Source organism: Leptodactylus fuscus, chromosome 1 (genome assembly GCF_031893055.1).
Source record: "Leptodactylus fuscus isolate aLepFus1 chromosome 1, aLepFus1.hap2, whole genome shotgun sequence".
NCBI classification, from domain to species: Eukaryota; Metazoa; Chordata; class Amphibia; order Anura; family Leptodactylidae; genus Leptodactylus; species Leptodactylus fuscus.
Genome location: NC_134265.1, coordinates 358,831,338 through 358,858,977, shown reverse-complemented (window position 1 = coordinate 358,858,977; position 27,640 = coordinate 358,831,338). Strand labels below are relative to the sequence as shown.

General features: G+C 43.4%; 1 protein-coding gene across 1 annotated transcript; it reads left to right on the top strand.

The window, feature by feature from the left end:
• Positions 1-2,030: 2,030 nt before the first annotated feature.
• LOC142185612 (vomeronasal type-2 receptor 26-like) lies at positions 2,031-18,799 on the top strand. Its single transcript, XM_075261077.1, has 7 exons — positions 2,031-2,092; positions 2,627-2,918; positions 4,066-4,365; positions 6,954-7,187; positions 15,679-15,780; positions 16,044-16,167; positions 17,892-18,799. Exons 1-7 carry the CDS (start codon positions 2,031-2,033, stop codon positions 18,797-18,799), a joined length of 2,022 nt encoding a protein of 673 aa, XP_075117178.1.
• Positions 18,800-27,640: the final 8,841 nt, after the last annotated feature.

The following is a 27,640-nucleotide window of genomic DNA, read 5'->3' as shown; positions in this document are numbered from 1 at the left end:
CTCAAGTATAGCATGATCGCTGAATCCCAGTGTCCCTGCTACCCGTAGTCCCTTAACCATGTGCTCTTTGTTGGTTAGGACTAGGTCCAAAATGGATGTTCCTCTCGTGTTTTCTTCTACTAGCTGGGCAATGAAGTTGTCTGCTAGGGAGGATAAAAATTTGATGGAGCCTTTACTCTTGGCTGTGTGGGTTTCCCAATGAATGTCAGGGTAATTGAAGTCTCCCATGATCACTATTTCATGTTTCTTTGAGAGTGTGGTCATTTGCTGTGAAAAAATCTCATCTATGTCTTCTGTCTGTCCTGGTGGTCTGTAATAAACGCCTAGTATGATGTCCTTATCATTGTTTTTCCCTTGAATTACTACCCAAATAATTTCCAGTAGATTATCATTCTGTAACACTGTCATTTCTGTGGAGATGTGTTCTTTTTTAACATACAATGCAACTCCACCCCCTCTTTTATTAGTTCTATTCTTTTTGAATAAGTTGTATCCTTCCATCTGTATGTTCCAATCATGCATGTCGTTCCACCAGGTTTCTGTGATGCCGATGACGTCATAGTTTTCCTTGTGTATCATCAGCTCTAGTTCTCCTTGTTTGTTTCCCATGCTTTGTGCGTTTGTGTAAAAACATTTCAGATTGTGCTCTGTTGTATCCTTTTTCGCAATTTCCTTCTGAGTATCCTGTCTTGGGTCCTCTTTACCACATCTAGTAACCTTGTTTAGTATGTCTTTTAGCTGCATGTTCTTGTCTTGTCTTGTTCTTGTCTTGTCTTTCTTTTTTCTTCCCATCTTTTTCTTCCCACAAGTCTCCAGGGCTTTCTCTCACCACCATTTTCTAGTGCTGACCTGAATGTTCCTGTGTCTACTGTGCGAAGTGGGGTCTTCCTGGGTCTCCTACCATACAGTCCCTTCTCATTCAGACGCTGACGCTGGATAGTACGGGGTGACACTGTTGTACCCTCGGACTGCAGGGCAGCTGGAACTTGTTTGGATGTTAGTCGTGGTTCTTTATCCACCATCCGCACAATCTTACGTTGAAATCTCTCATCAATGTTTCTTCTCCGTCCACATCTAGGGAGGTTAGCCACAGGGCCATGGGCTTTACACTTCTTGATGACACTGGCACGGTAGACACAGGAACATTCAGGTCTATGGAGATGGACTTGTAGCCTTGAGATTGCTCATGCTTCCTCACAATTTTGCTTCTCAAGTCCTCAGACAGTTCTTTGGTCTTCTTTCTTTTCTCCATGCTCAATGTGGTCACACAAGGACACGAGACAGAGGTGGAGTCAAGTTTAATCCATTTCAACTGGCTGCAAGTGTGATTTAGTTATTGCCACCACCTGTTAGGTGCCTCAGGTAAGTAACAGGTGCTGTTAATTACACAAATTAGAGAAGCATCACATGATTTTCAAACAGTGCCAATACTTTTGTCCACCCCCTTTTTTATGTTTTCTGTGGAATTATATCCAATTTGGCTTTTTGACAATTCTTTTTGTGGTTTTCCATTGAAGACAAATTAAATGAAGATAATACCAAAGAATGTGTGATTGCAATCATTATCTGGAAGAAACAGAGTATTATCTGACAGAACTGCAGGGGTGCCAATACTTTTGGCCAACACTCTATCTATCTATCTATCTATCTATCTATCTATCTCATATCTATGTATCTATCTATTAGGGTTGATCCGATCTTGAGATTTAAGGATCGTTTTTAAAATCCAATTTCCGATCATTTTCCATCCGAATCCGATACCGTTCCCAATTCTGATCCTAATGCAAATCAATGGGATTTTTAATGATTGAAGATCAGATTTTAAAAACGATCCTATTCACTGGAGTAGGCAGGGCTTGTTGTGGTTTAGGAGAGTGTGGGTGGGTACAGGGTGGGGGGATGTGCGTGCATCACTCACATCTCCCCTCCCAGTACCCGCCCACACTATCCAAAGCCACAAGTCCCACCTTCTACCAGCATCTCTAACACTAGCCTGGGAGGCAAAGGCGTGCACAGCACTCTGAAGGCCCATGAATGAGAAAGAAGAGGAGCGAGAAGTATGGGCAGCTGCACCAGGAGTGATTCTGTGCAGGTAAGTTGAACGATCGGTATTGGAATTCCCGATCTTTTTTAGGCAGGACCAGAACCTGATTGGGATTCATTCTTTTCCAACCCTACTATCTATCTATCTATCTATCTATCTATCTATCTATCTATCTATCTATGTTTTTGCTTTTTTTTTTCTAATATTCCTGATTTTGGGTTACTGTTGCATGTGAAGGTGTCTTCAGAGTAAGGTCAGTATGTGCAGAATGTTAAGCTGCACATTTAGGGCTGTTTCACGTGGTAGATATTATCTGCCTGAACACAGCTTAGATGGATTGAACCTATATGCCAAGTTAATTTCCGCCTCTTTGGGCCAGTAAGTCTTGTAGAATGAGTATATAAAGCGTATTCCCTGACATACATATAAACATGTGAATCAGCCCTTCGTATTCACACAAGCATTGTACTCGCTTACGATTCATTTCAGTCCCTACAGTAAATGTAATATAATGTGAATGATGCTTTTTGTATTTATTCTGATCCTTATTTTATTACAAGGATAATATTGTTCCTATTTTAGTCCTCAGATTGAACAGTATAAGCACTTACTGGCTTTCATTTTTGCTGTTGATGAGATTAACAAAAACCCCGACCTTCTGCCCAATACTACTATTGGTTATCACATATTTGATACATGCGGAAGTCCAAAGAAATCCATAAAATCTGCCATTCGAATGCTGTCTGGAAAAGACACGGAGGTTCCCAATTACTCGTGTACGAAAGGAGGTGAAGTGGCTGCATTTGTGGCCAGCTCGGGAATCCAGCCTAATAGTGCCTTGATACAATTCCTCAGCCTGTATAGATTCACGCAGGTGAGTGTCCTCTCCATTGTGTCTCTAACGTGTCTCCAAAACTTCCAAAAGACAATTGGCTTTATCCACACACACAAACATAATAAATAGGTTGATTTCAAGTGAACTATTTACGTGTCCATTTTTAATGGTCCATTTTAACCAGGTCTAGGAAAAAAAAAAAAACAACTCTGATTCTCTTCTTTTTCCACAACCTGACTCCGACTTTGACTCCATAAATGGCTGATAGCAACAGTCAGGCAGTAGCTGTAAAGCAACTCTCTAATCAATGAAGAAGCTAATATGCAATAAAATATAGATATAACTAATTACACAATAATGATACCGTATATACTCGAGTATAAGCTGACCCGAATATAAGCCGAGGCCTCTAATTTTACCACAAAAAACTGGGAAAACTCATTGACTCGAGTATAAGCCGAGGGGGGGGGGGGGGGGGGGATGCAGCAGCTGCTGGAGAATTTCAACAATTAAAATGGTTTTTGGGTGCAGTAGTTGCTGGGGAAGGAGTGTTTTGGTTGTCTGTCTGCCCCTTCCCTGAGCTTGAGGACTGTTTTTTTTTCCCCCCATGTGGAATTCAGCCTTGCTGAATATAGTGTATCTGCAGTGCTCCTATTAACCCCTTCCTGACGGACCAGGAGCACTGAAGATCCCCTATATTCCGTAGACCGGGCACTGTCAGACACAGGGATACCTAATGTGTATGTGTTTCACAGTCATTTTATATACGGTAATTGCATAGTGTAATTTAAAGTAACTTTTGTTGTTTATTTGAAGCCGTAGAGTTGGTCATTTTTTTTTTTTTTTTTTTTTACTCCACCCAAAATTATCCCCAACTCTGATACCAAAACTCCGACTCAACTGGACTCCGGCTCAAGAACCCTGGCTGTAAAAGGAAATGTCTTACTTTGGAACGTTTTTCAAGGATACCTCATAGATTCAAGATAATGTGGAATCTGTGAAACTGAGCTCCCCCTAGGTGCCAAATGGATATAAAAAATGGACTGCCTCATCTGTTTATTACATGTTTTGTTAGAATCGTTGTGTGACTATTGCCTACATGTAGACACAAATAAGCAATGGTACCTTTATTACACAGTAAAATAGAAGATATGAATCTACTTAAGATGTTTGTGTGTTTGTCTAGATCAACTATGGACCCGCTGACCCTCTCCTGAGCGATAGAGTCTCCTATCCCACATTATATCAGATTGCTTCCGATGACCGGGTTCGACATACAGCGATTGTCAAGTGTCTCCTATACTTTGGTTGGAACTGGGTTGTGATCATAGCACCAGACTATGGGACTGGAGAAGTGGAGTCAGTAGTTCTTACTAAACTGATGACCCAGCATGGGATCTGTATAGACTTCATCATAAAACTACAAAATTCAGATTACTATGGGAATAAAATGAGGCTGGCCAAAGTAGCAAAATCCCGTGCCGAGGTTGTGGTGGTCTGCGGTCTGTATTACATCAATCATGCCATAGATCTGTATGAAACTGAAATGGGAAATGTCACATTGATCTTTCACGAGTCTTGGTTACATATTATAGATATTGGATTTAAGATTGTTAACTTGATCAACTGCAGTTTGATGTTTATGTTACCCCGGAGACTAATCCCCAATTTTAATATGTTTCAAAATGTGAACCCCGTAACCCGCCCTGATGACCCTCTAATAGAAGATTTATGGTACGTCTATTTTAAATGCCTGACTAAAAGTGAAATGAAAAATAATTTTTTTGCCTGGCTCTACAGAGACGATTCTGCAGTGAACTGCACCGAAATATATGAATTACCGCAAGAGAGGCACAAGAATAATAACTTATACTACGTATACACCTCAGTGAATATTCTGGCTCATGCTTTAAACACAATTGTACTAAGAAGAACTAGGACACGAGGATTAAGACAAGAAGTAAGCCAAGTTTAGAAGTCACTTACAGAGGACCTTTCACCACCTGGGGCACACCAGACCTGGTGCGGTTTTGGAAATAGCAGCATGTCAATTATATCTACGGAAACGCCGATGACTTTCCTGTGGATATAATGGCAACAGAAAATCCACGGAGGTAAACTCTGTGAACTTTCTGTTCAAAGCTCTGTGGGAAGAACCGCGATGCGCTCACGTCGCGGTTGTTCTTGCAGCGTTATAGCGCGGCGTTTCCGGCCCATGGGGCCTTAGCTTTTGGGTGGAAATCAAGCAAAAACCCAAAGGACTCTATTATAGTCTATGGGATCTGCGAGTTTTTGCGGGTAACCGCTTTTTTAAGTGGATTAGTTTTCCATTAAGAGGATGCATAAACGGACCCCCCAAATGGAAACCTGAACCCAGGTGTAAACTTAGCGTTACTTCTGTGTGTTTGGTTGGCACACAGGATACATCCATGGGATAACTAAATAAGACTTTATTATGAATAACTCACTGTATTCATAGTTACAAGGGCTGTTTGTCTCTCGGAGATAGGTGACACGGCAGTGATAATGTTATCAACAAGAGACAGGAAGATAAGATTTTCCTCGCCACAGAGAGATGATGCTGTAGTAATACTGTATCTGTTCTTCCGCAAAATATACTACAATTTCCCTGTCTCCTGGACTATTAAAACAACTAGAATATGGGGTTACAGGCTCTAGCAACACTCTCTCACAGAGGTGGAGGGTCTCTGTAATAATGATATTTGGATCCTTATAAAACATATAGCCATGCTCTATGGGATTGGGAGCAGTAGCAGCTTCCTATGTCAATTCATCTTTCATACGACCCCACAAGTAGTAATGTCAGACATATAAGTATAACTGAAGTGACTTCCCCCCCCCCACTCCTCCCAACTCCCTGGTTTATTAGGACCCCTACAGAGCAGTATCTCACAGAAAAGAGCCAAAATCTTTTAATAAAGTATAAAAAAGTATTTATTAATGTTTCAATGTTTGCCCTCAGTGAGCTGATGATGGAAGCCCATCAAGACGTTCATTAGCATGTCTAATGAGAATGTAGAGTTCTTAAGCTAGAGATTAGATACGTGTGGATACTTCTGAAGCTCACAGTGATGTTTTTTACATTGCATGCTACAAGGTTTACAATAAAAAGGGTTTTACCAACATACAATGTCATTTTAAGACTTAAAGGGATTCTACCATTAAAACCTCTTTTTTTGTGGATAAGACATCGGAATAGCCTTTAGAAAGGCTATTCGTCTCTTACCTTTTAGATGGGATCTCTGCCACACCGTTCCTTACAAATACCGGGTTTTACCGGTATGTAAATTAGTTATCTGGCAGCGATGGGGGCGGGCCCCTGCGCTGAAAATGCGATGGGGAGTGTCCCCACTGCTGCTCAAGAACACGATCCTGCGACGCCTCTATCTTCGGTTGGATCCTCCCCTTCTCTGTCGTCTTCCTCCTGCGTCACCTCCGACGCCTGCGCAGTTGGCTCAGCCAGTGAGACACCAGTAGAGCCGACTGCGCATTCCAGCCGACGGCCATTTTTGGGAGGCCGCTCTTTCTCTTGTAGTTCAATGCAGGAGCATTGATGACAATGCTCAAACAGTAATAGAGATAGGAATGGGAAGAGATAAGGCTGAGTTCACATGGTATTTTGGTCAGGATTTTGAGGCGGATACGGAAATCAATGGGAGCCAATCAGCTCTTTTTTCCGAGAGCTGTTTGTTCCGGACATGCTTGCGAATTCGCCTGAAGACACTCCCTCCTCCCAAATAGGCTCATTCATTGGGCCTAATCCGGAGCGGAGTACGTGACTGGGTGCTGGTACACTGCACAGGCATCCAGTCGCGGCTACCCGTTTTTTGGTCTAGAAACTGAGGCGGCCTCTTCCTCAGTTTCTGGACCAAAAATCCTGTGTGCACTGAGGCTAAGGGATTTCATTGGGCTTTTTCTACTAACATACACTTTTTCTAATGAATCTTTAATAGGTGGCAGTGATATTTTGTATCTTACTTTAATATGGAATATGATTTATATTATTGTAATATCCCTTTAATGTCTTGTGACCCTTTTATTGCGATTTGACAGCTATCCCGGTATATTGAAAACGTCGCTTATATTGATCATATTGGAGACATCATTGTCTTTAATAAGAGAGGAGAAGTGCGATCTAAGTGGAATTTAATAAACTGGGTTTTCCTGGAAAATCAGAAATATGGTTTATCCATGTATACAATAGATCTAGCCACCTTCTATGATGCTCCTCGAGAAGAAAACGTGCTCAATATTGACCTACAAAAAATTTTATGGAAAAACGACAGAGTAAGAACAATTATATTATATATTACACTGGGTAAGAAGAACTTACTGGTGTGTGAATAATAATATTCACATAGTAACATATAGTAATAGTAGTACATAGAGATCAGCGAACAGCGTTCCATCGAGTACATGTTCCAACAGATATCAGGCTGTTTGAGATGGTCAATTCCAGTTGAACACCAGGTGGCAAACTCACTAAAAATTTGATTCCCCTCCCACCTTCCCTGGTGCGTTTTTTGCACCAATAACTGTGCAGGGATTACCTTTATTTAGGTGGGAATGTTACTCACACAGCTCTTTGGGGCTCTATCTGGTCGGTATCCCTGTCAGCTTGCGATATGCGGGAGCTGACTTTTTCCCATAGGAATGCATTGACCAACGTTGATTGCCCGAATGCCATACAGAGTACAGCATTCGGCCAATCAATGCTGGTTCTGCTGGAGGCTCATCTGTGAGGAGGCGGAGTCTAAGATCGGACCAGAATGGAGACTGCTGTGGACCGATCTTAGACTCCGCCTCCTACGACAGAACCAGTGTTGATTGCCCGAATGCCGTACTCTATATGGCATTCGGCCAATCAACGCTGGTCAATGCATTCCTATGCCAAGATGTAGCAGTGCTGGCCATGCGCTCAGCTCGACTACACTGGAGATGCAGCCGAGCTGAGCGCACAGCCAACACTGTTACACTGGAGATGTAAACCCTGCTGCACACTTGGCTCTGCTGCTAGCCTCCAGCAATGTGTGACGTCCCCACAGGCTGGGACTTGACATGCCACATGTTTAGTATAGTGTGTGAGCAGCAGAGACCCTTGATGGAGTACCATCTCTAAAACCTAAGGGTTCCTCAGAGTCAGCTCCCGTAGTTTCTGCACCATGAGTGGCCATGGATGGCAGACTTATGCGAGATCTTGCGTGTCTTTGAGGAGTCAACCATGAGGGTCAGCTGTGATGATTCACTCGTTAATGTCACAATCCCGCTCCTGTGTGTGATGTGAGAATCCCTCATCGCCATCAGGGATAACGCATTGGACGCTGAGGAGTCGGGCATAGGAGCAGAACCATCCCAGCAGGATAGTCAGGGCACACTCCTGTCCGCTTCACAGCATATATTTAGGGAGGAGGAGGAGGAGGATGATGAAGTGGCAGATCTCATTGTCACACAGGAGGCTAGCGGGAAAGATCAGTGCATCCCATTGCTGCAGCGCGGTTGGGGCGAAATGGAGGAGGAGGAAATGGAGAGTGACCATTCCGGTGGGGGCAGCCAAGTCATGCCAAGTAACACTCTGGCACACATGGCTGAATACATGTTGGAGTGCTTTTCAACTGACAAACCCATTGTCAAAATCCTGGAGAGCAACGACTGAATGTTTCTAATTTTATTCCGGTAGAGGGGAGGGCCGTCGCATGAGTCATTGCCACAAGCAACTGGTGCAGAATATGATGGAGATGTTTCCATCAACTCTCGTTGGCGGCACACAGAAGAGTTCCTCCAACAGGCGACAAACTGCCATCCAGTCCACACCCGGCAGGGGCACACTCTCTAAGGTCTGGGACATGTTAATGGCACCCACTCGCCAAACTACCGCCACTGAGGGGCCTAGTGTCACCAGGAGGGACAAGTATAGGCGCATGTTGCGGGAGTTCCTGGCCGACCCAGCCCTGTCCTCTCTGATCCCTCTTTACCCTATACTTATCAGGTCTCCAAGTTGGATTTGTGGCTGGAACTTGCGCTGTAGGCATTGGAGGTCCTTTCCTGTCCTGCCGCCAGCGTGCTTTTGGAAAGGGTCTTCAGCGCTGCTGGTGGCATTATTACAGATAAGCACAGCCGGCTGTCAGCTGACAGTGCTCACCGGCAGATGCTGATCAAAATGAACAGCCACTGGATAGACCCATCATTTTCATGTCCACCTGTGTCAAGCACCCCAACATGAAGTTTGATGTGTGTGCTCACCCTCTACAATTCCTCCTCCTCCTCATACACCTCCTGCACCATCAGCATTGCACTATTATGCTCCTACTAGGCTCAATCCACCCTCATTCCCCCAACTCTGCTACATCTGAGAAGTAGTAGAGCTGTGCACTCAACTCGGCTACACCTGAGATCGGACCACAATGGAGACTGCTGTGGACCGATCTTAGATTCCGCCTCCTCACAGACGAGCCTCCGGTAGAACCAGCGTTGATTGGCCAATGCTGTACACTGTATGGCATTTGGCCAATCAATGCTTGTCAATGCATTCCTATGAGAAAAAGACAGCTCCCGTAAAACGCAAGCTGCCAGGGATCCCGACTAGCATATAATGGGCTGCCACGAGATGTCCTTGCAGGTGAAGTTTGAAAGTGATGAGACCTTGCCAGCTAGAGCTAAATGCGAGAGTAAGTTCAATGCAAACACATCGTGGCACTGCACCATATGCTAGTTGGGATCACTGGCAGCTTGTGATATGTGGGAGCTGACTTTTTCCCATAGGAATGCATTGACCATACTCTTGCATATATCTCAGACTGGCAAGGAAGGTATATACAGTCATGGCCAAAAGTTTTGAGAATGACACAAATATTATATTTTCACATGATCTGCTCCCTCTGGTTGTTATGTGTGTTTGTCAGATGTTTTTATCACATACAGAAATAGAATTGCAATCATATTATGAGTAATAAAAGCTTATATTGACAGTTAGAATGAGTTAATGCAGCGTTGCAATATTTGCAGTGTTGACCCTTCTTCTTCAGGACCTCTGCAATTCTCCCTGGCATGCTCTCAATCAACTTCTGGACCAAATCCTGACTGATAGCAGTCCATTCTTGCACAATCAATGCTTGCATTTTGTCAGAATTTGTAGGTTTTTGTTTGTCCACCCGTCTCTTGATGATTGACCACAAGTTCTCAATGTGATTAAGATCTGGGGAGTTTCCAGGCCATGGACCCAAAATCTCTATGTTTTGTTCCCTGAGCCATTTAGTTATCACCTTTGCTTTATGGCAAGGTGCTCCATCATGCTGGAAAAGGCATTGTTGATGGCCAAACTGCTCTTGGACGGTTGGGAGAAGTTGATCTTGGAGGACATTCTGGTACCATTCTTTATTCATGGCTGTGTTTTTAGGCAAGACTGTGAGAGAGCCGATTCCCTTGGCTGAGAAGCAACCCCACACATGAATGGTTTCAGGATGCTTTACAGTTGGCATGAGACAAGACTGGTGGTAGCGCTCACCTCGTCTTCTCCGAATAAGCTGTTTTCCAGATGTCCCAAACAATCGAAAAGGGGATTCATCAGAGAAAAAGACTTTACCCCAGTCCTCAGCAGTCCACTCCCTGTACCTTTTGCAGAATATCAGTCTGTCCCTGATGTTTTTTCTGGAGAGAAGTGGCTTCTTTGCTGCCCTCCTTGAGACCAGGCCTTGCTCCAAGAGTCTCCACCTCACAGTGCGTGCAGATGCACTCACACCTGCCTGCTGCCATTCCTGAGCAAGCTCTGCACTGCTGGTAGCCCAATCCCCCAACTGAAACACTTTTAAGAGATGGTCCTGGCGCTTGCTGGTCTTTCTTGGGCGTCCTGGAGCCTTTTTGCCAACAATGGAACCTCCTTGAAGTTCTTGATGATGCGATAGATTGTTGACTGAGGTGCAATCTTTCTAGCTGCGATACTCTTCCCTGTTAGGCCATTTTTGTGCAGTGCAATGATGACTGCACGCGTTTCTTTAGCGATAACCATCTTTAACAGAAGAGAAACAATGATGCCAAGCACCAGCCTCCTTTTAAAGTGTCCAGTGGTGTCATTCTTACTAAATCATGACAGATTGATCTCCAGCCCTGTCCTCAGCAACACCCACACCTGTGTTAATGGAGCAATCACTGAAATGATGTTAGCTCCTTTTAAGGCAGGGCTGCAATGATGTTGAAATGTGTTTTGGGGGATAAAGTTCATTTTCTAGGCAAATATTGACTTTGCAAGTAATTGCTGTTAAGCTGATCACTCTTTATAACATTCTGGAGTATATGCAAATTGCCATTAGAAAAACTGGAGCAGTAGACTTTGTAAAAATTAATATTTGTATCATTCTCAAAACTTTTGGCCATGACTGTGGAGCCCCAAATAGCTGTTTGAGTAAGATTTCTACCTAAATAAATCTAATTCCTAGCTAACCCTGCCAGTACGTCTATCCCTGTCTAGTTCACAGTCTCATATGAACCGTATCTGAAATCCACTATTCGTATAAAGTGGAGGTCACCTGATTTAGCCAGCCAATTACTTTTTCCGATTTTTCTTCCATGCCTCCGTTGTCGTAGTTCCTGTCCCACCTCCCATGCACAGTTATTGCTGTAAAAAAATTGCCAGGGTAAACAAATTTTTACTGCGTTTTCCGCATGGTATTCGATTGGAATCGAATATCTCGAACAGCCTGATATCCGATCGAGTAGCTATTCGATAGATCGCCGTTCGCTCATCTCTGTTTATGAACTGCTTTTTATTTAATCATTATCGTAAATCTATAAATGACTTTTCACCACACAAAATATCACAATCTCTTCCGTTCAGGGGAGTCCACATGGGGACTCTTGTCTAGCCTCTGGCTGACATCACGCAACCCAAGTTCATTACTGAAGTTCGTGATTGGACCTCAGCATTCTCCTTGCTCCATAATACTTGTACATTGCACTGCCAGCCATCAAAGGAAATCAGACAAGAGATCAAAGACATTTATCCAGCCCTAGTGTGATGTGGGTAACCAATGGGACCCCATAACTTCTAGGCCCAGTCACCACTGTGACCCCAATTATTTTTCCAGTGTCTTCTCCCCCTTGTATAATGGTCCTCCCCTTGTCCCTATTTCCAATACTCCTCCAACTTTCGAGTCCACTTCTTTCCCAATAAAGTTCTATCCTCCCCATTGAGGTGCAATCCAACCCTACCATTATCAGTCCTGCCTTCAACAACTCAAAACCCTCCTTCCTACACCAATTTTTGATCCACTTATTTCCCTTCCGCTGCCTCTCTGGTATGGCATGTGTATTTCACAAAATGCTACATGTGAGGTCCTTGCCTTCATTTTTAGATTCTTTTAGGACATTTCACTTACCTCTAACATTATTATTAGAGATGAGCGAACAGTAAAATGTTCGATATTCGATATTCGTTTCGAGTAGCCGCTCAATATTCGACTACTCGAATTGAATATCGAATCCCATTATAGTCTGTGGGGGGAAAATGCTTGTTTCAGGGGTAGGCAACGTTCGATCAAATTATACTTACCAAGTTCACGAGTGAGCGTCAGGCTGGATCCTCCGAGAAGTCTTCTCCGTGCAGCGTCCCCGCGGCATCTTCCGGCTCTGAATTCACTCTGCCAGGCATCGGGCCTGGACAGAGCCGACTGCGCATGCCCGCACTACAAGCTGACATGCGCAGTCGGCTCTGCCCAGGTCCGATGCCTAGGCAGAGTGAATTCAGAGCCGGAAGATGCCGTGGGGAAGCTGCACGGAGAAGACTTCTAAAGGTAGGAGAAGAACCAGTGTTGATTGGCCGACTGTATAGCATTCGGCCAATCAATGCTGGTTCTGCATCGAACTTTTCCATTCGAACAGAGAGTGGTACTTGATCAAGTACGAGTACTTGAAATACCGTAGTATTCGATCAAATACCTACTCGATCGAGTACTACTCACTCATCTCTAATTATTATTGGTGTCAATGAGCACCGACGGCCGGGTCCTTACCAAAACCTCTCAGTTATCTATAAAACTGATAGATTGTGATATTCCGTCTACCGATGTCTATCCCATATGTGTCTATATTTAGGAAACTGATGAGGTTCGCAATACAATTGTTTGTATAATGGGGAATTGTGTTCCTATCTCTAGCCCCCGTTACATGTTCTTACTGCTTGCAGAGAAAAAGTAAATCCAGTGAACAATGGTTGTAAGTAAAAGGTTTTATTTAAAAAAACACAATTATAGTCCTAAATACTAAGACTATTAACTGTACTAAGAAGGCAAAAGATGAATAATTAGGGATAATGGTGATCCGGTCTACAACCGGGGTGTTGTTCATCTTTTGGTCGTCCGCCTCAGGCAGTGTGTGTGTGGGGGGGTGCTAGCGGTAACATTACAATAAATACATTGCAGTAATATTTTGTGCAGTAATACTCACAGGAGACGTCTTCCCACATTTCCAGTCTCTTCCCTTTGGACCGCCATGACCACTTTTTGTAGCTGTGACTCGACTCTGTAAAGTTTGCACCACAGACATCTTTGTCTCCTCACTTCTCCACGCTCCCAACCCCCATATTTATATAAATAAAAGGAACAAGAAGTTTTCTGTCTCTATCTTTTTATATACAGTATGTTTTATATAGTTTTCCACTTCCAAAAATGAGTGTAGGTAATGTTCCCGATGACAATCAGATAAATACATATAGCCCACTCTCTGCAGTCATGTGTATATCTGGCCATGGCTGAAGGAGCTGGTCTACTTGTACTGTCTGACTCCACCCAGTTGCCAATCTAACTTTGTAATGACAGACGTACAGATGAAGCCAAGTGTAACATGACTTTTAACATGTCATATAAACCTTTGCTTATAACTCAACTTTTTGTCCATTGTTTCCAATGGTTTTTGTTGTGAGTTTTTGTTTTGTTTTTTTACTTTTTTCCCCTACACTAATGTAGGAGAGCTGCTGCTCTCCTGAGCTGGTTTAGACCTCTGTATCTCAGCGCACGTGACATTGTCACACCGCCTACGCTGAGACGCAGACATCTTACTACCGGGTGGAGGCGGCAGCGGGAGCAGTGCGAGGTCGGTAAGTAAATTAACTTTTTTTTTTTGTTTTATGATAGGCTGCTACCTGCTGGAGTATCCCCAGCAGGTTGTGGCCTATGTACCAACCTCCCTGGGCCTGTTCACTGCCGCCCCCGCTTCCCCTTGTACTATAGGCCACGGAGGGCGGTAGTGAATAGGCCCAGGCCCGGGCCGCAATTCTACTACCACTATTATTATACTCAGGGGGCTTTTCAGAGCCCCGAGTATAATAATAGGAGCCCCAGGGGAGGTGAGGGAACATAATAAACAGTGTTACTCACCTCTCCAGGATCCGATGTTAATCCTAGCTGACTTCTGGCCTGTATGGTAATGTCCAGATGTCACGTTACCATATAGCATGTATATCCAAAGCCTGTTTTAGCAGTACTATATAGGCCCGAAGCCTGTGCTAGTAGTAATAGCCTGTTACTGCTTTGGGCCTGTACGGAAACAGGCTGTTACTGCTACCACTACTACCTCCTCCCCATTCCTGTGCGCTCTATTATGTCTCTTAGTGGCCCCTTCACACAGTATTATCCCCCATAGTGTCCCCTGCACACACTATTATCCCCCATAGTGGCCCCTGCACACAGTATTATGTCCCATAGTGGCCCCTGCACACAGTATTATCCCCCATAGTGGCCCCTGCACACAATATTATCCCCATAGTGGCCCCTGCACACAGTATTATGTCCCATAGTGGCCCCTGCACACAGTATTATCCCCCATAGTGGCCCCTCCACACAGTATTATATCCCATAGTGGCCCCTGCACACAGTATTATCCCCCATAGTGGCCCCTGCACACAGTATTATCCCCCATAGTGGCCCCTGTACACAGTATTATCCCCCATAATGGCCCCTGCACACAGTATTGTCCCATAGTGGCCCCTGCACACAGTATTATGTCCCACTGTGGACACCCATAAACAATTATTATACTTTGGGGTCTTTACAGACCCCAGAGAATAATAATCGGAGACCCGGGGAATAAAAACATAAAAAAACACTGTGGCTTACCTGTCCCCCGACTCCTATGCTGTCGGCCGCCGCTCTCTTCCTTCTTTAATGACGTTGGACATCACATGACCCGGGACGCAGCCCGGGATCATGTGACGTCAGACAACTACCGTAGGCCTGAGGCCTGCATGGATCGTGGAGAGGTAATTAACAGTGTTTGTTATGTTCCCTTACCTCTCCTGGGCCCCCGATCATTATGCTCGGGGGTCTAAAAAGATTTTCAGACTAAGTTACTTTCTATGTATTAGTCTATGAAGAGGTCGATAAGATTGAACACACACAAATAAGTGCTGTTGCTGAACTCGGGTATTTTGTGACCTTTTAATGCAGCTAGGCTGTAGAAAGGAGGCTAGAGGTGCACAGAGTGAAGCCATAAATCAATGTAACCAGCTGTCAGCAGCCCTCCATTCCACCCCATCCCTTCTCCATAGAGGTCTATGTGTGAGACTGGATACAGAGACAGAATTTTATGTAAACAACTATACGATTGAAGATAAGGAGCAGGAGAACAACTTAATGAGTGGTGAAGGAAACAGATCACCTTAATCAGATCACAGAGTTTCTTACATTGACCAGCACTATTCATTTATGAAAAGTTCCTTATAACTAAAAAGAAATTCAAACTAAGCTAAGTGTGGAAATCCATTTAATGTTATCGAGTGTGCTTTTTGCTCTAGAGAGTTCCCATAGACTTCAGCCTGCGCTCCAGTTTGGTTAATCTATACGAGTTCCTATTCAACCATTTCAACAGAAAATCACAATCAGCTAACGAAGGCCTTGTAAGGCTGCAATTCCCACCTCCTGCCATAGGGCGGTGACACAGGAGACCGTGATGCTTCCACATATATCTGGATAAGTCCAGCCAAGAGGAAAGGTGATGGAGGGCAAATCTATATAACCAATAAAGCAAAACAAAAGTCATGAAAATCTTACCCAGAACACTAAGTCACATTCTATAGCATATACAAAATGTCACTTATTATTAACTTATCACAATTTTCTAAGGTTCGTTACACTAACTATATTTCACCTAATATATTAGAGGCCGCAGTCTCGCTGTAATGAGCCGTGTTCTCCGGGATACAGAAAAGCTTTTAATGGAGGAAATCCCATCTGTTGCTATAACTGTGTCCCGTGTTCTGAGGGGGAAGTGTCCAATATAACAGGTAAATATATTCTTTGCATCAGATATTCTTTACATCAGTAGCATAAGCATCTCGTGCAAGTAGTTGTTTCTGTACAGTCTTTTTTAAGCTTATTGCTGTCCTTGTGCAGTGCATTATTTACCCTTAAAGGGAGTGTTATCGCCATAGCCCATATTGGCAACCCAGTCCTACACATAGATAAGGTAGAATCACCTGAGTGAAAGAGTATTTCACCTTGTTGCCTCCATTGCTGAGACATTGTTCTTTTTGTCATATGCAAATAGTCTCTTTGGAGTAACAAAGGTGTTGCCATTATTCCAAATAGGATTGTGGCAACACCCTCATTGCACCAAAGACCTCATTTGTATGTTGACATACACAACAACTTGGAAGTAGATGTACTGGTTTACAAGAGAAAACACTGTGACCATAACCATCTGAAAACCAGTGAAGATTAGGGTTGAGTGATCGTGTTTGGAAAAGATCAGATTCCGATCAGCGATTGAGAAAATTTCATGATCGCGATCAGAATTCCGAACACGATCTTTTTAGGTGGGATCGAGATCAGTGATTATTTCCCACAATGCTTTGCTACTGGCCAAGCATTGTGGGAAACGCTAACAATGTTAGCCTTCATACTGAGTATACGCTCCGCTCATTCTGAGCGGTGTGTATACTCAGTGTAAAGGCTCCACTGCGGTTCCATAGGAATAAATGGAAGCAGTCGACACACAGCCTTAACCCCTTGCGCGCCGATTGCGTTCATTCATTCTAATGGGAGACTAGCTAACATCTCTAGTAGCTATTTAGCTGCAGAGATGGCTGGTCCGGTGCCCGGTGTTCTCGTTCTTCTCTGCCTCGCTGCCCACGCCTCCCAGATTAGTGTTAAAGAGCTAGGAAGAAGGCGGGGCTTGTGGCTTAGGAGAGTGTGGGCGGGTACAGAGCGGGGAGACTTGACGTCTCCCCTCCCAGTACCCGCCCACACTCTCCTAACCTGGAAGGCAGGGGGCAGCGAGGCGAAGAAGAACAAGAACACTGGGCACCGGACCAGCCATCTCTGCAGGTAAGTGCACACCAGGGGGGACTAAGTAGCCAGAGGATTACAAAAAATTCCTTTGGCTTCTTAGTGATTTAAAAAAATCACTACACAGCGTGGATTCTAACAATTAAAGCGTTCAATTATTAGATTCCATGCTGTATAGTGAATAGGATTGTTTTTAAAATCCGATCTCCGATTAGTAAAAAAATCCCATTGACTTGCATTGGGATCGGAATTGGGATCGAGATCGGGTTCGAATGAAAAATGATGGGAAATCGGATTTCAAAATCGATCCTGAAAAGTCAAGATCAGCTCAACCCTAGTGAAGATATAATCATGTATTTACCCCAATAGCTACCTTCTAAATTCCCTAATCTTAAATCACCTATGTTACATCACACATTTAAGACAAATATACACCTGGTTGCACCTGGTCATTCAGAAACGCAAGGCAAATGAAGTGAGGTCAGTAGGAGAATTGGTTGTCCAGCCAAACATGGTCTCAGAGTTATTCAACTTGATGACCTACCATTAGATTATCAAGGGTCTAACACCCAGGACCCCAAACTGATCAGCTGTTATCAGAGAGTAGTATGTGTAGCATGTGTTGTTACTTTAATGAACATTTCAGCTTAATAACTTTTTATGTAAATAATATTATTAATTAATTGTTTGAAAATATTTTGATTTGACTTCACTTTATTAGATAGTGAAATCTGTCATAGATGTCCTCAAGTAGAGTGGCCTGATGAGAAGAAAGTGAAATGTATCCCCAAGACCTACGAGTTTCTATGTTATGAAAAAGATATTATATCTTCAATATTCTTAGGAATAGTTGTATTCCTTTCTATTATAACATTGTTTATATTAATAACTTTCATTTATAACTGGGACACTCCAATTGTTAAAGCCAATAACCAGACTGTGAGCTTCATCCTCCTGGTCTCCATCTTACTCAGCTTCCTTTGTGTCTTCTTCTTCCTTGGTCGTCCGGTGGCCATAACCTGCTTACTGAGACAAACATCATTTGGGATCTTTTTTTCCATTGGTGTCTCTTCTCTACTGTCTAAGACTATCACAGTCTGTATTGCCTTCAAAGCCTCCAAACCTGGAAATATCTGGGTAAAATGGACCTCCATCAATATGTCATATTCTGTGATCTTGGTGTGTTCTTCTGTACAAGTCCTCATTTGTGTTATTTGGTTGTCGGTGTCTCCTCCTTATGTAGAATTTGACCATCACTCTTATCCTGGGAAGATCATCATTCAGTGTAATGAGGGCTCAGATCTCTGGTTCTACTCCATGTTGGGTTATATGGGGCTCCTGGCCGCTGTCAGCTTTCTTCTGGCTTTCATGGTGAGGACATTACCGGACAGTTTTAATGAGGCCAAGTACATCACCTTCAGCATGCTGCTGTTCTGTAGTTTCTGGATGGCCATGATCCCGGCTTATCTGAGCACCAGAGGGAAATACATGGTGGCCGTGGAGATATTCGCAATATTGACCTCATGTTCTGGCATTCTTGGTTGTATATTTCTTCCAAAAATATATGTACTGTTTTTAAAGTCAAATTTGAATTCCAAAAAAAATATTTTGCAGAGAAACAAGATATAGTATATTAAACCATGTATGTAAGTGTCCATTGCATTGATTTATTTTACACTTTCCCTTTTGTGTTGTATAATTGTTATAATTAAGAACAAAGGAACGAGGCAGATTTGCTAAACTAGATGTTCTAGAATTCTATCTTAGACTGGGTTCACATTTACCCAGTTTCTGTCTAAAATCACCAGACAAAAAATGCCTGTAAGCCTTGTAAGCCTGACTTTTCGAATGAAGATTTCAGTTAAAAAGGAAAGACATCTGATGGCCCACAAAAAACTGGAGCCAGCCCTGGTTGCAGCAGTCTTAGGAGGCCATACAGTGACCAAGTTGAAGAGTAGGGAGGTGGCAGCAAAATGAGGAGGCCATACAGTGACCCAGAGGCAGAGAGAGGAGGTGGCAGCAGCAATGGGAAGGCCACACACTGCCCAGTGACAGAGATTGCAGCAGTGTGAAGAGGTCATAGAGTGATTCAGTGGCAGAATGTGAAGATTGCAGCAGCATGAGTGGGCCACAGAATAGCAAAGTGAAATAAGAAATAACGTAGAGGTAGCAACAGCCTTAGGAGGCCATACAGTGTCCAGTGACAGAGTGGGAAGGTGGCAGCAGCGTGATATAGATGATATAGATTTGATATAGTTTCCCTGATCGATTTGCTGATTCGATGACTTGCGGGTAGGTAGGCTCCAGCGAAGCAGGCAGTCTACCCCGAGTACATTTGGCTCACACCTCCCACTGCTACCACCCTGCTGACTCCACCATTGGCTCATGGGCAAGCTGCCACTTTCTTCTCCAGATGATAATGAAGCCATTTCATCACATGGCTTCCAATTATGATCAGCTATATGGTCATCCACTACTGTCAGCAGGTCACTGATGTCTTCCTCAATGGTCTCTCAGCAAGTAGCCTGACTGATCACAACACCAGCTCCCATGCCACTCTTCTTATCACTACTTGAGGAAGCAGTGGATGTCTCCTCCAGATCTTGGCTGGGCACTAGCTGCTGACTGTCCTGTATCTGTGTCCTCATTGTATAATGGCTCTGAGCCCACAGCACAGAATATTTTTCTGGCTGAGGGAGTAGAAAAGGACTAACGCAGGTTCAGGACACATGAGGGCACAGGGCTTGCTCCTGGGCCATTCCAACTAAGGGTTCTGTCTGATGAACCCTCCGACTCTTGACTGGGGGTGTCTGATATGACCTGGGATGAAGTGGATGACTGAGACAATCAGTCTATAAATGTTGGATTGATGGTCAATCTAATAAACTAATAAACATCTTTAATTAAGCGTTAGAATAACCAATAACTGCAGAGATTAGTGACTAAGAGTTATTGATTTTTAGCACTACTGAATTGAGAAATGGCCGGTAATTGTAAACCCTACAAACAATGGGCTAATATGCCCCTTTTTTGTTTCCCCACTAATAAACTCTAGAGATGAGCGAACACCAGGTGGCAAACTCACTAAAAATTTGATTCCCCTCCCACTTTCCCTGGCGCGTTTTTTGCACCAATAATAGCGCAGGGGAAGTGGGACAGGAAATACGACAACGTAGGCAGTGAAAAAAAAATCGGAAAAAGGAATTGGCGGCTGGAAAAAGATAACCTCCAATTTAGACGAATGGTGGATTTACCATTCGACTAATTTGAGACTGTGAACTATATGACTGTGAGACAGGGACAGATCTACAGGCAGGGTTAGCTAGGGATAACCTTTCATTTTTGGGGGAATGTCACTCACTCAGCTCTTTGGGGCTCTATCTTGTCGGGATCCCTGTCAGCTTGTGATATGCGCAAGCTGACTTTTTCCCATAGGAATGCATTGGCCAGCGTTGATTGGCCGAATGCCCGTACACTGGCCAATCAACGCTGGTCAATGCATTTCCTTAGTGAGACATAGCAGAGTCCGTGCAGTTAGCCCGACTGCTCCAGACACCGGAGATGAAAGAGCTCTGCACTACACCCAACCATCCCTCCAGCTACTCCTCCTGTACTAACACGACTAGCTCAGCTTGCCTATTCCTTAGTGTAATAGGCCAGCTGAGCGTGTTAGTATTACTAAGGAATAGCCCAGATCAGCGTGTAAGTACTACAAAGCTGAGCTAGTTGTGTTAGTACAGGAGGAGTAGCTGGAGGGATGGTTGGGTGTAGTGCAGAGCTCTTTCATCTGTCCGGAGTAGCCAGGCTAACCGCACGGCCAGCTCTGCTATATCTAGCTATAGAAATGCATTGACCAGCGTTGATTGGCCAGTGTACAGGATTTGGCCAATCAACGCTGGTTCTGCCTGAGGAGGCGGAGTCTAAAATTGGACCAGAATGGAAACTGCTGTGGACCTATTTAGGCTCCGCCTCCTCAGGCAGAACCAGCGTTGATTGGCCAAATCCCGTACACTGGCCAATCAACGCTGGTCAATGCATTCCTATGCGAAAAAGTCAGCTCCAGCATATCGCAAGCTGACAGGGATCCCGACATAATAAAGGTACTTGGGGGCCACACGGTGGCTCAGTGGTTAGCGCTGCAGCCTTGCAGCGCTGGAGTCCTGGTGTTCAAATCCCACCAAGGGCATAAAACCATCTGCAAGGAGTTTGTATGTTCTCCCGGTGTTTGCATGGATTTCCATCCCATATTCCAAAGACATACTGATAGGGAAAAATGTACATTGTGAGCTCTATGTGGGGCTCACAATCTACATAAAAAAAAATAAATAAAAATAATAATAATAAAGGTACTTGATGCCTCCAGACATTCTTCCCCTGCTGTCCCAGTTGCTTTCCAGGGTGTTGGCATCATTTCCTGGGGTGTGATAGTGGACTTGGTGACCCTCCTGATTCAAATGGTGAGATCCCCTGTAGCGAAGCATTTTCTCCCATATACTATAATGGGGTTCGATATTCGATCAAATAGTCGAAAATTGAGCGGCTATTCGAAACGAATAACAAACATCAAATATTTTACTGTTCGCTCTTCTCTAATAAACACCTTTATATAAGCGAGAGAATAACATGTAACTGTGGAGATTAGTGGCTAAGAATTATTGATTTTTTGCCAAAACTTTATTGAGAAATGGCCTGCAATTTTATACTGGGAACAAAATAGCGAAAATGTCCCTAATTTGGGGGCCACACGGTGGCTCAGTGGTTAGCACTGTAGCCTTGCAGCGCTGGAGTCCTGGTATTCTTATCCCGCCAAGGGTAAAAAACCATCTGCAAGGAGTTTGTATGTTCTCCCCATGTTTGCATGGATTTCCAACCCATATTCCAAAAAGACATACTGATAGGGGAAAAATGTACATTGTTAGCTGTATGTGGGGCTCACAATCTACATTTTAAAAAAAAGTCCCTAATTTGTTTCACAACTAATAAACACCTTTATGTAAGTGCTAGAACAGATGACTGCAGAGATAACTGGATAAGAATTCCATTTTCTTTGGCACAGTAGTAATAAAGACCTGTAATGATATGTTTTGAAAGAACAGTGAATAAGCCCCATGCAATAAATGCCTTGAAAAAGGGATGAGAACAGATTAGTGCAGATATTAGTGGATGATAATTCACTGTTTTTTTTGCTGTACTGCACTGTAAAAGGCTTGTTGTGTTCCACCTTTAACACACAGGTATCAGTAATGAGCAGCAGTTTAGCGGCAGTGAGATCTGCAATGTGTATTAAGATTCTTTTGGTTATTGATGTTGCAACCACCCAAAATTCTTCTTTATTTCCTCCCTATACTTTTCCTACATTTGTAATCCTCCTTTCCTGATCTTCTATCCGTTTTTCTATCACTTTCCCTAAACACCTGCTGATGTCTTTCTCTGCAATAAGAACAACATGGACTAACTAAAATGGCCAATATTGTTTATAGGGCTGTTACATCACAGGGCTGGCTGCTAATTAGCTGCATGCATGACATTATTGGTGAACCCCCAGTTCCCAGAGTTCCTTGCCACTTTCTCTAACATTTGCAGCAGCAATTTTATGAAAAAAATGCAATTCAATGCATCAAAGCGTATGGAAATACGGATTCATGGCAAATCAAATATTTCCTGAAATGTGTATCGAATTCCACTTCTTTAGAATTGATTAGCTTATCTCTATTCATAACCAAATTCTACCACAACATCTTTCTGATTCTGGAGGTTCAGGTCTTCAGCTGGTTTAGCCCATCCTAACTATGGTTCTGGCTCAGTCTCATCTTACTGTCCAAACCAGGTACTAACTTCTTACACAGGTAGGTAGGACTTACATAGTTACATAGTAGATGAGGTTGGATAAAGACATGAGTCCATCAAGTCCAACCTATAACCCTACAATCCCTACAGTGTTGATCCAGGGGAAATAACCCCCTTAAGGACACAGCCCAAAAGTATGTTAAGGACCAGGCCTATTTTTTTCAAAATTGACATGTGTCACTTTAAATGGCAATAACTTTGAGACGCTTTAACTTACACAAGTGATTTTGAGACTGTTTTCTCGTAACACAATATGCTTCATGTTAGTGGTAAACACTAATCAATATTTTTGTATTTACTTATTAAAAAAAATAGGAAATTTGATGGAAATTTGGAAAAAAATAGCAATTTTCAAAATGTGAAATTCTCTGCTTTTCAGGCAGATAGTTATACCACCCAAATACAGTAATAAATATTATCTCCCATATCTCTGCTTTATATCGGCATCATCTTTTGATTGTATTTTAATTTATTTTGGACATTACAAGGCTTACAGCGATTACAGCAATTTTACAGATTTACAAGAAATGTAACTATGTTTGTTTTTTTGTTTGTTTTACACACTTTATTTTTTTTTAAAAAAACCTTTTTTACATTTTTTTATTTGTGCTGCAAGCACACTAGAACCAGCGATCAGAGAGGATCGCTGGTTCTATACTAACTATAGACTTGCAATACACGTGTATTGCAAGTCTATAGAGGAAGCTAGCTATGCAGATGCATAGATTAGCTTCCTCTCGTCCCGGCATCCAAGGGGTTAACCCTCCCCCCATCGGAGCTCACTCCGATGGGGGGGAGGCATTAAGGAGCAGCGTGTAGCTTTAAATTACAGCTAACACAGACTCCTTATACAGCCGCAGCATGCTTTATAGCCGGCCAAACCCCTAGGGTGCCATGATCACTATGGATCATGGCACCTTAAGGGTTAAACAGTGTTGATTGTCAGATACAGCCGGCCTCCCATGGAGATCGCACGGGCTCTGCTTCTGAGCCCGTGAGATCTCTATCACGTACAGGTACGTGGGAATGCGGGAACTAACCGCATTCCCTGACGTACATGTACGTGATTTAGCGTTAAGGGGTTAAAAAAAAAACCCTTAGGCTCATGACAATCGCCCTATTTCAGGGGAAAAAAATTCCTTCCCGACTCCAAATCTGGCAGTCAGTATAAAAACTCTGGATCAACGTGTCCTTAAAATATACAGTCCATAACCGGTTATATTTTTCTCTTTAAGAAAGACATCCAGGCCCACTTTGAACTTGTTCAGTGAATCCGCCATCACCACTTCCTGGGGCAGAGACTTCCAGAGCCTCGCTGTTCTTACTGTGAAGAATCCCCTTCTATGTTTCTGGTGAAACCTTCTCTCCTCCAGACGTAGAGGATGTCCTCTTGTCACTGTCACTGACCTAGGAGTAAAAATATCCTTAGAAAGTTCTTTTTATTGTCCCTTCATGTATTTGTACATTGCTATTAGATCTCCCCGTAGACGTCTTTTCTCTAAACTGAATAACCCCAAGTCTGTTAATCTATCGTTGTCCTCCAGTCCACCCATTCCCCTAATCATTTTGGTTCCCCGTCTTTGCACTTTTTGTCCTGACAATCTAGACCTCTTTTGATGCATCCCATAATTGTATTTGCCTTGGCAGCAGCTGCCTGACACTGGTCACTAAAGGTAAGCTTGCTGTCCACCAAAATCCCTAAGTCTTTCTCATTGGCAGTCTTACCCAGTAATTTACTATTAAGTACATAGTCATACATGTTATTATGCCAACCAAAGTGCATTACCTTACATTTGTCAACATTAAACTTCATTTGCCAAGTCTCCGCCCATGGTTCCAGTTTCCTTAGATCCCCCTGTAATATTCTACTATCCTCCTCATTATTAATTACCCTACAAAGTTTAGTATCATCTGTAAATATGGACACCCTGCTTTGTAAACCCTCTACCAGGTCATTAATAAAGATATTAAACAAGTGAGGACCCAATACTGAACCCTGTGGCCCCCCACTGGTGACTGTGACCCAGTCTGAATATTTACGATTAACAAGTCCCCTCTGTTTCCTATCAGTGAGCCAGTTGCTAACCCAAATGCAGATGTTTTCCCCTAGTCCCAACATTCTCATTTTGCATACCAACTGTTTATGTGGAACTGTATCAAAAGCCTTTGAAAAGTCCAGGTACACCACATCTACTGCATTACCCATATCCAGATACACCACGTCTACTGCATTACCCATGTCCAGATACACCACGTCTACTGCATTACCCATGTCCAGATACACCACGTCTACTGCATTACCCATGTCCAGATACACCACGTCTACTGCATTACCCATGTCCAGATACACCACGTCTACTGCATTACCCATGTCCAGATACACCACGTCTACTGCATTACCCATGTCCAGATACACCACGTCTACTGCATTACCCATGTCCAGATACACCACGTCTACTGCATTACCCATGTCCAGATACACCACGTCTACTGCATTACCCATGTCCAGATACACCACGTCTACTGCATTACCCATGTCCAGATACACCACGTCTACTGCATTACCCATATCCAGATACACCACATCTACTGCATTACCCATATCCAGATACACCACATCTACTGCATTACCCATAGCCAGGTACACCACATCTACTGCATTACCCATGTCCAGATACACCACATCTACTGCATCACCCATGTCCAGATACACCACATCTACTGCATTACCCATGTCCAGATACACCACATCTACTGCATTACCCATGTCCAGATACACCACATCTACTGCATTACCCATGTCCAGATACACCACGTCTACTGCATTACCCATGTCCAGTCTTGAACTTACCTCCTCATAGAAGCTGATCAGATTAGTCTGACAGGACCGATTCCTCATAAACCCATGCTGATTTGGTGTTATAAGATTATTTACATTGAGATACTCCAGGATAGCATATCTTAGAAAGCCCTCAAATATCTTTCCCACCACAGAAGTCAGACTTACTGGCCTATAGTTTCCAGGTTCCCTTTTACACCCCTTTTTGAAAATTGGCACCACATTTGCTATTCGCCAATCCTGTGGAACAGACCCAGTCATTACTGAATTCTTAAATATTAGATACAAGGGTCTATCTATGACCATGCTTAATTCCCTCAGAACTCGGGGTGTATTCCATCTGGACCGGGCGATTTCTCTATTTTAGTGTTTTGCAGGAGGCACCACAGTTCTTCCTGGGTTAAGCAGGTGACATTTAATTTAGTGGACTTCCACCAAAACCATAAGGTTATAGTTATATATACACATTTATTTCTATATCTCAAATACCATCAATAGACCTATTAGACCGTGGTGTGGGCAAAACGTGGGGTTGGCCACAGCTTTATTGACCATCATTTAACATTAACAATTTGTAAAAATAAATGGAAACACTAACAACTAGAGATGAGCGAGTAGGTATTCGATAGAATACTACGGTATTTGAAATACTTGTACTCAATTGAGTACCACTCGCTATTCGAATGGAAAAATCCGATGTAGAACCAGCATTGATTGGCCGAATGCTATACAGTCGGCCAATCAACGCTGGTTCTTCTCCTACCTTTAGGAGTCTTCTCTGCGCAGCTTCCCCGCGGCGTCTTCCGGCTCTGAATTCACTCTGCCAGGCATTGGGCCTGGGCAGAGCCGACTGCGCATGCCCGTGCTACAAGAAAATGGCTTTGACTGTAAGCGGCCATTTTCTTGTAGTGCGGGCATAGCGTGGAGTCTAACAATTAAAGTGTTCAATTTTTAGACTCCATGCTGTGTAGTAAATAGGATCATTTTTAAAATCCAATTGTAACATCTCTGCCTGTTCAGGCCTCTGTGCCACCCTCTGCTCGTGTGCTGCGGCGCAGGAGGCGGGTGCAGTTTGATAATCTGCTTAAAGTTTTTAGTCGCACTGTGTGAACTCAGCTCTAGTTCTGTGATTGTATTTGCACCACACCCGTCTTCTGCCTACGTTGCCTCTGTCCATTAAGTGTTTGATTTTGTCTTGCCTGTGATTGACAGCTTTCCTTCCTATCAGGTTCAGGGCGGGTTCTTCCTCCCCTATTTAGTCTTGGCTCACAGTCACACTGGTGCCGGTTATTGCCTCTAGCTTTCTGGTTTTTCTTGCTGTTATATTACTTGTATTCTTATCCTTGAGCTCTGCTTCCCTACTGATTATTCTTTTGGACTCTGATTTGGCACTGCATCGCTCTACTGTTACCGAACCCTGGCTAGCTGACCTCCCTTTGTTGTTGTTCGTCTTGTCTGCATTTTGTGTTTCACGTATTCAGGGAGGGATTGTCTTCGTGGTTGTTGCCTATTACCTGGGATAGGGTCTGGCAATAGGAAGGGAAAGTGGGGGGCTTCAGCTTAGGCCTCACTGTCCCTTGTGCCCCTTCCTCCAGGGTTCACCAGCAGCTTCTGGGGAATTATCATCTGGCTATTCCCTAACACCGATCTTCGATTATTAAAAAAATTCCATTGACTTGCATTGGGATCGGAATTGGGATCAGGTTCGAATGGAAAATGAACAAAAATTGGATTTTAAAAACGATCCTGAAATCTCAAGATTGGCTCAATTGGGAGACCACAAG

Bases quoted from the DNA above. Each gene is read 5' to 3' on its own strand.
- LOC142185612 (XM_075261077.1), top strand. From the start codon at position 2,031: ATGAATGAGAAAGAAGAGGAGCGAGAAGTATGGGCAGCTGCACCAGGA. The intron at 2,919-4,065 runs GTGAGTGTCCTC...GTGTTTGTCTAG, and splicing joins GCCTGTATAGATTCACGCAG to ATCAACTATGGACCCGCTGA. The intron at 15,781-16,043 runs GTAAGGCTGCAA...CTAATATATTAG, and splicing joins AATCAGCTAACGAAGGCCTT to AGGCCGCAGTCTCGCTGTAA.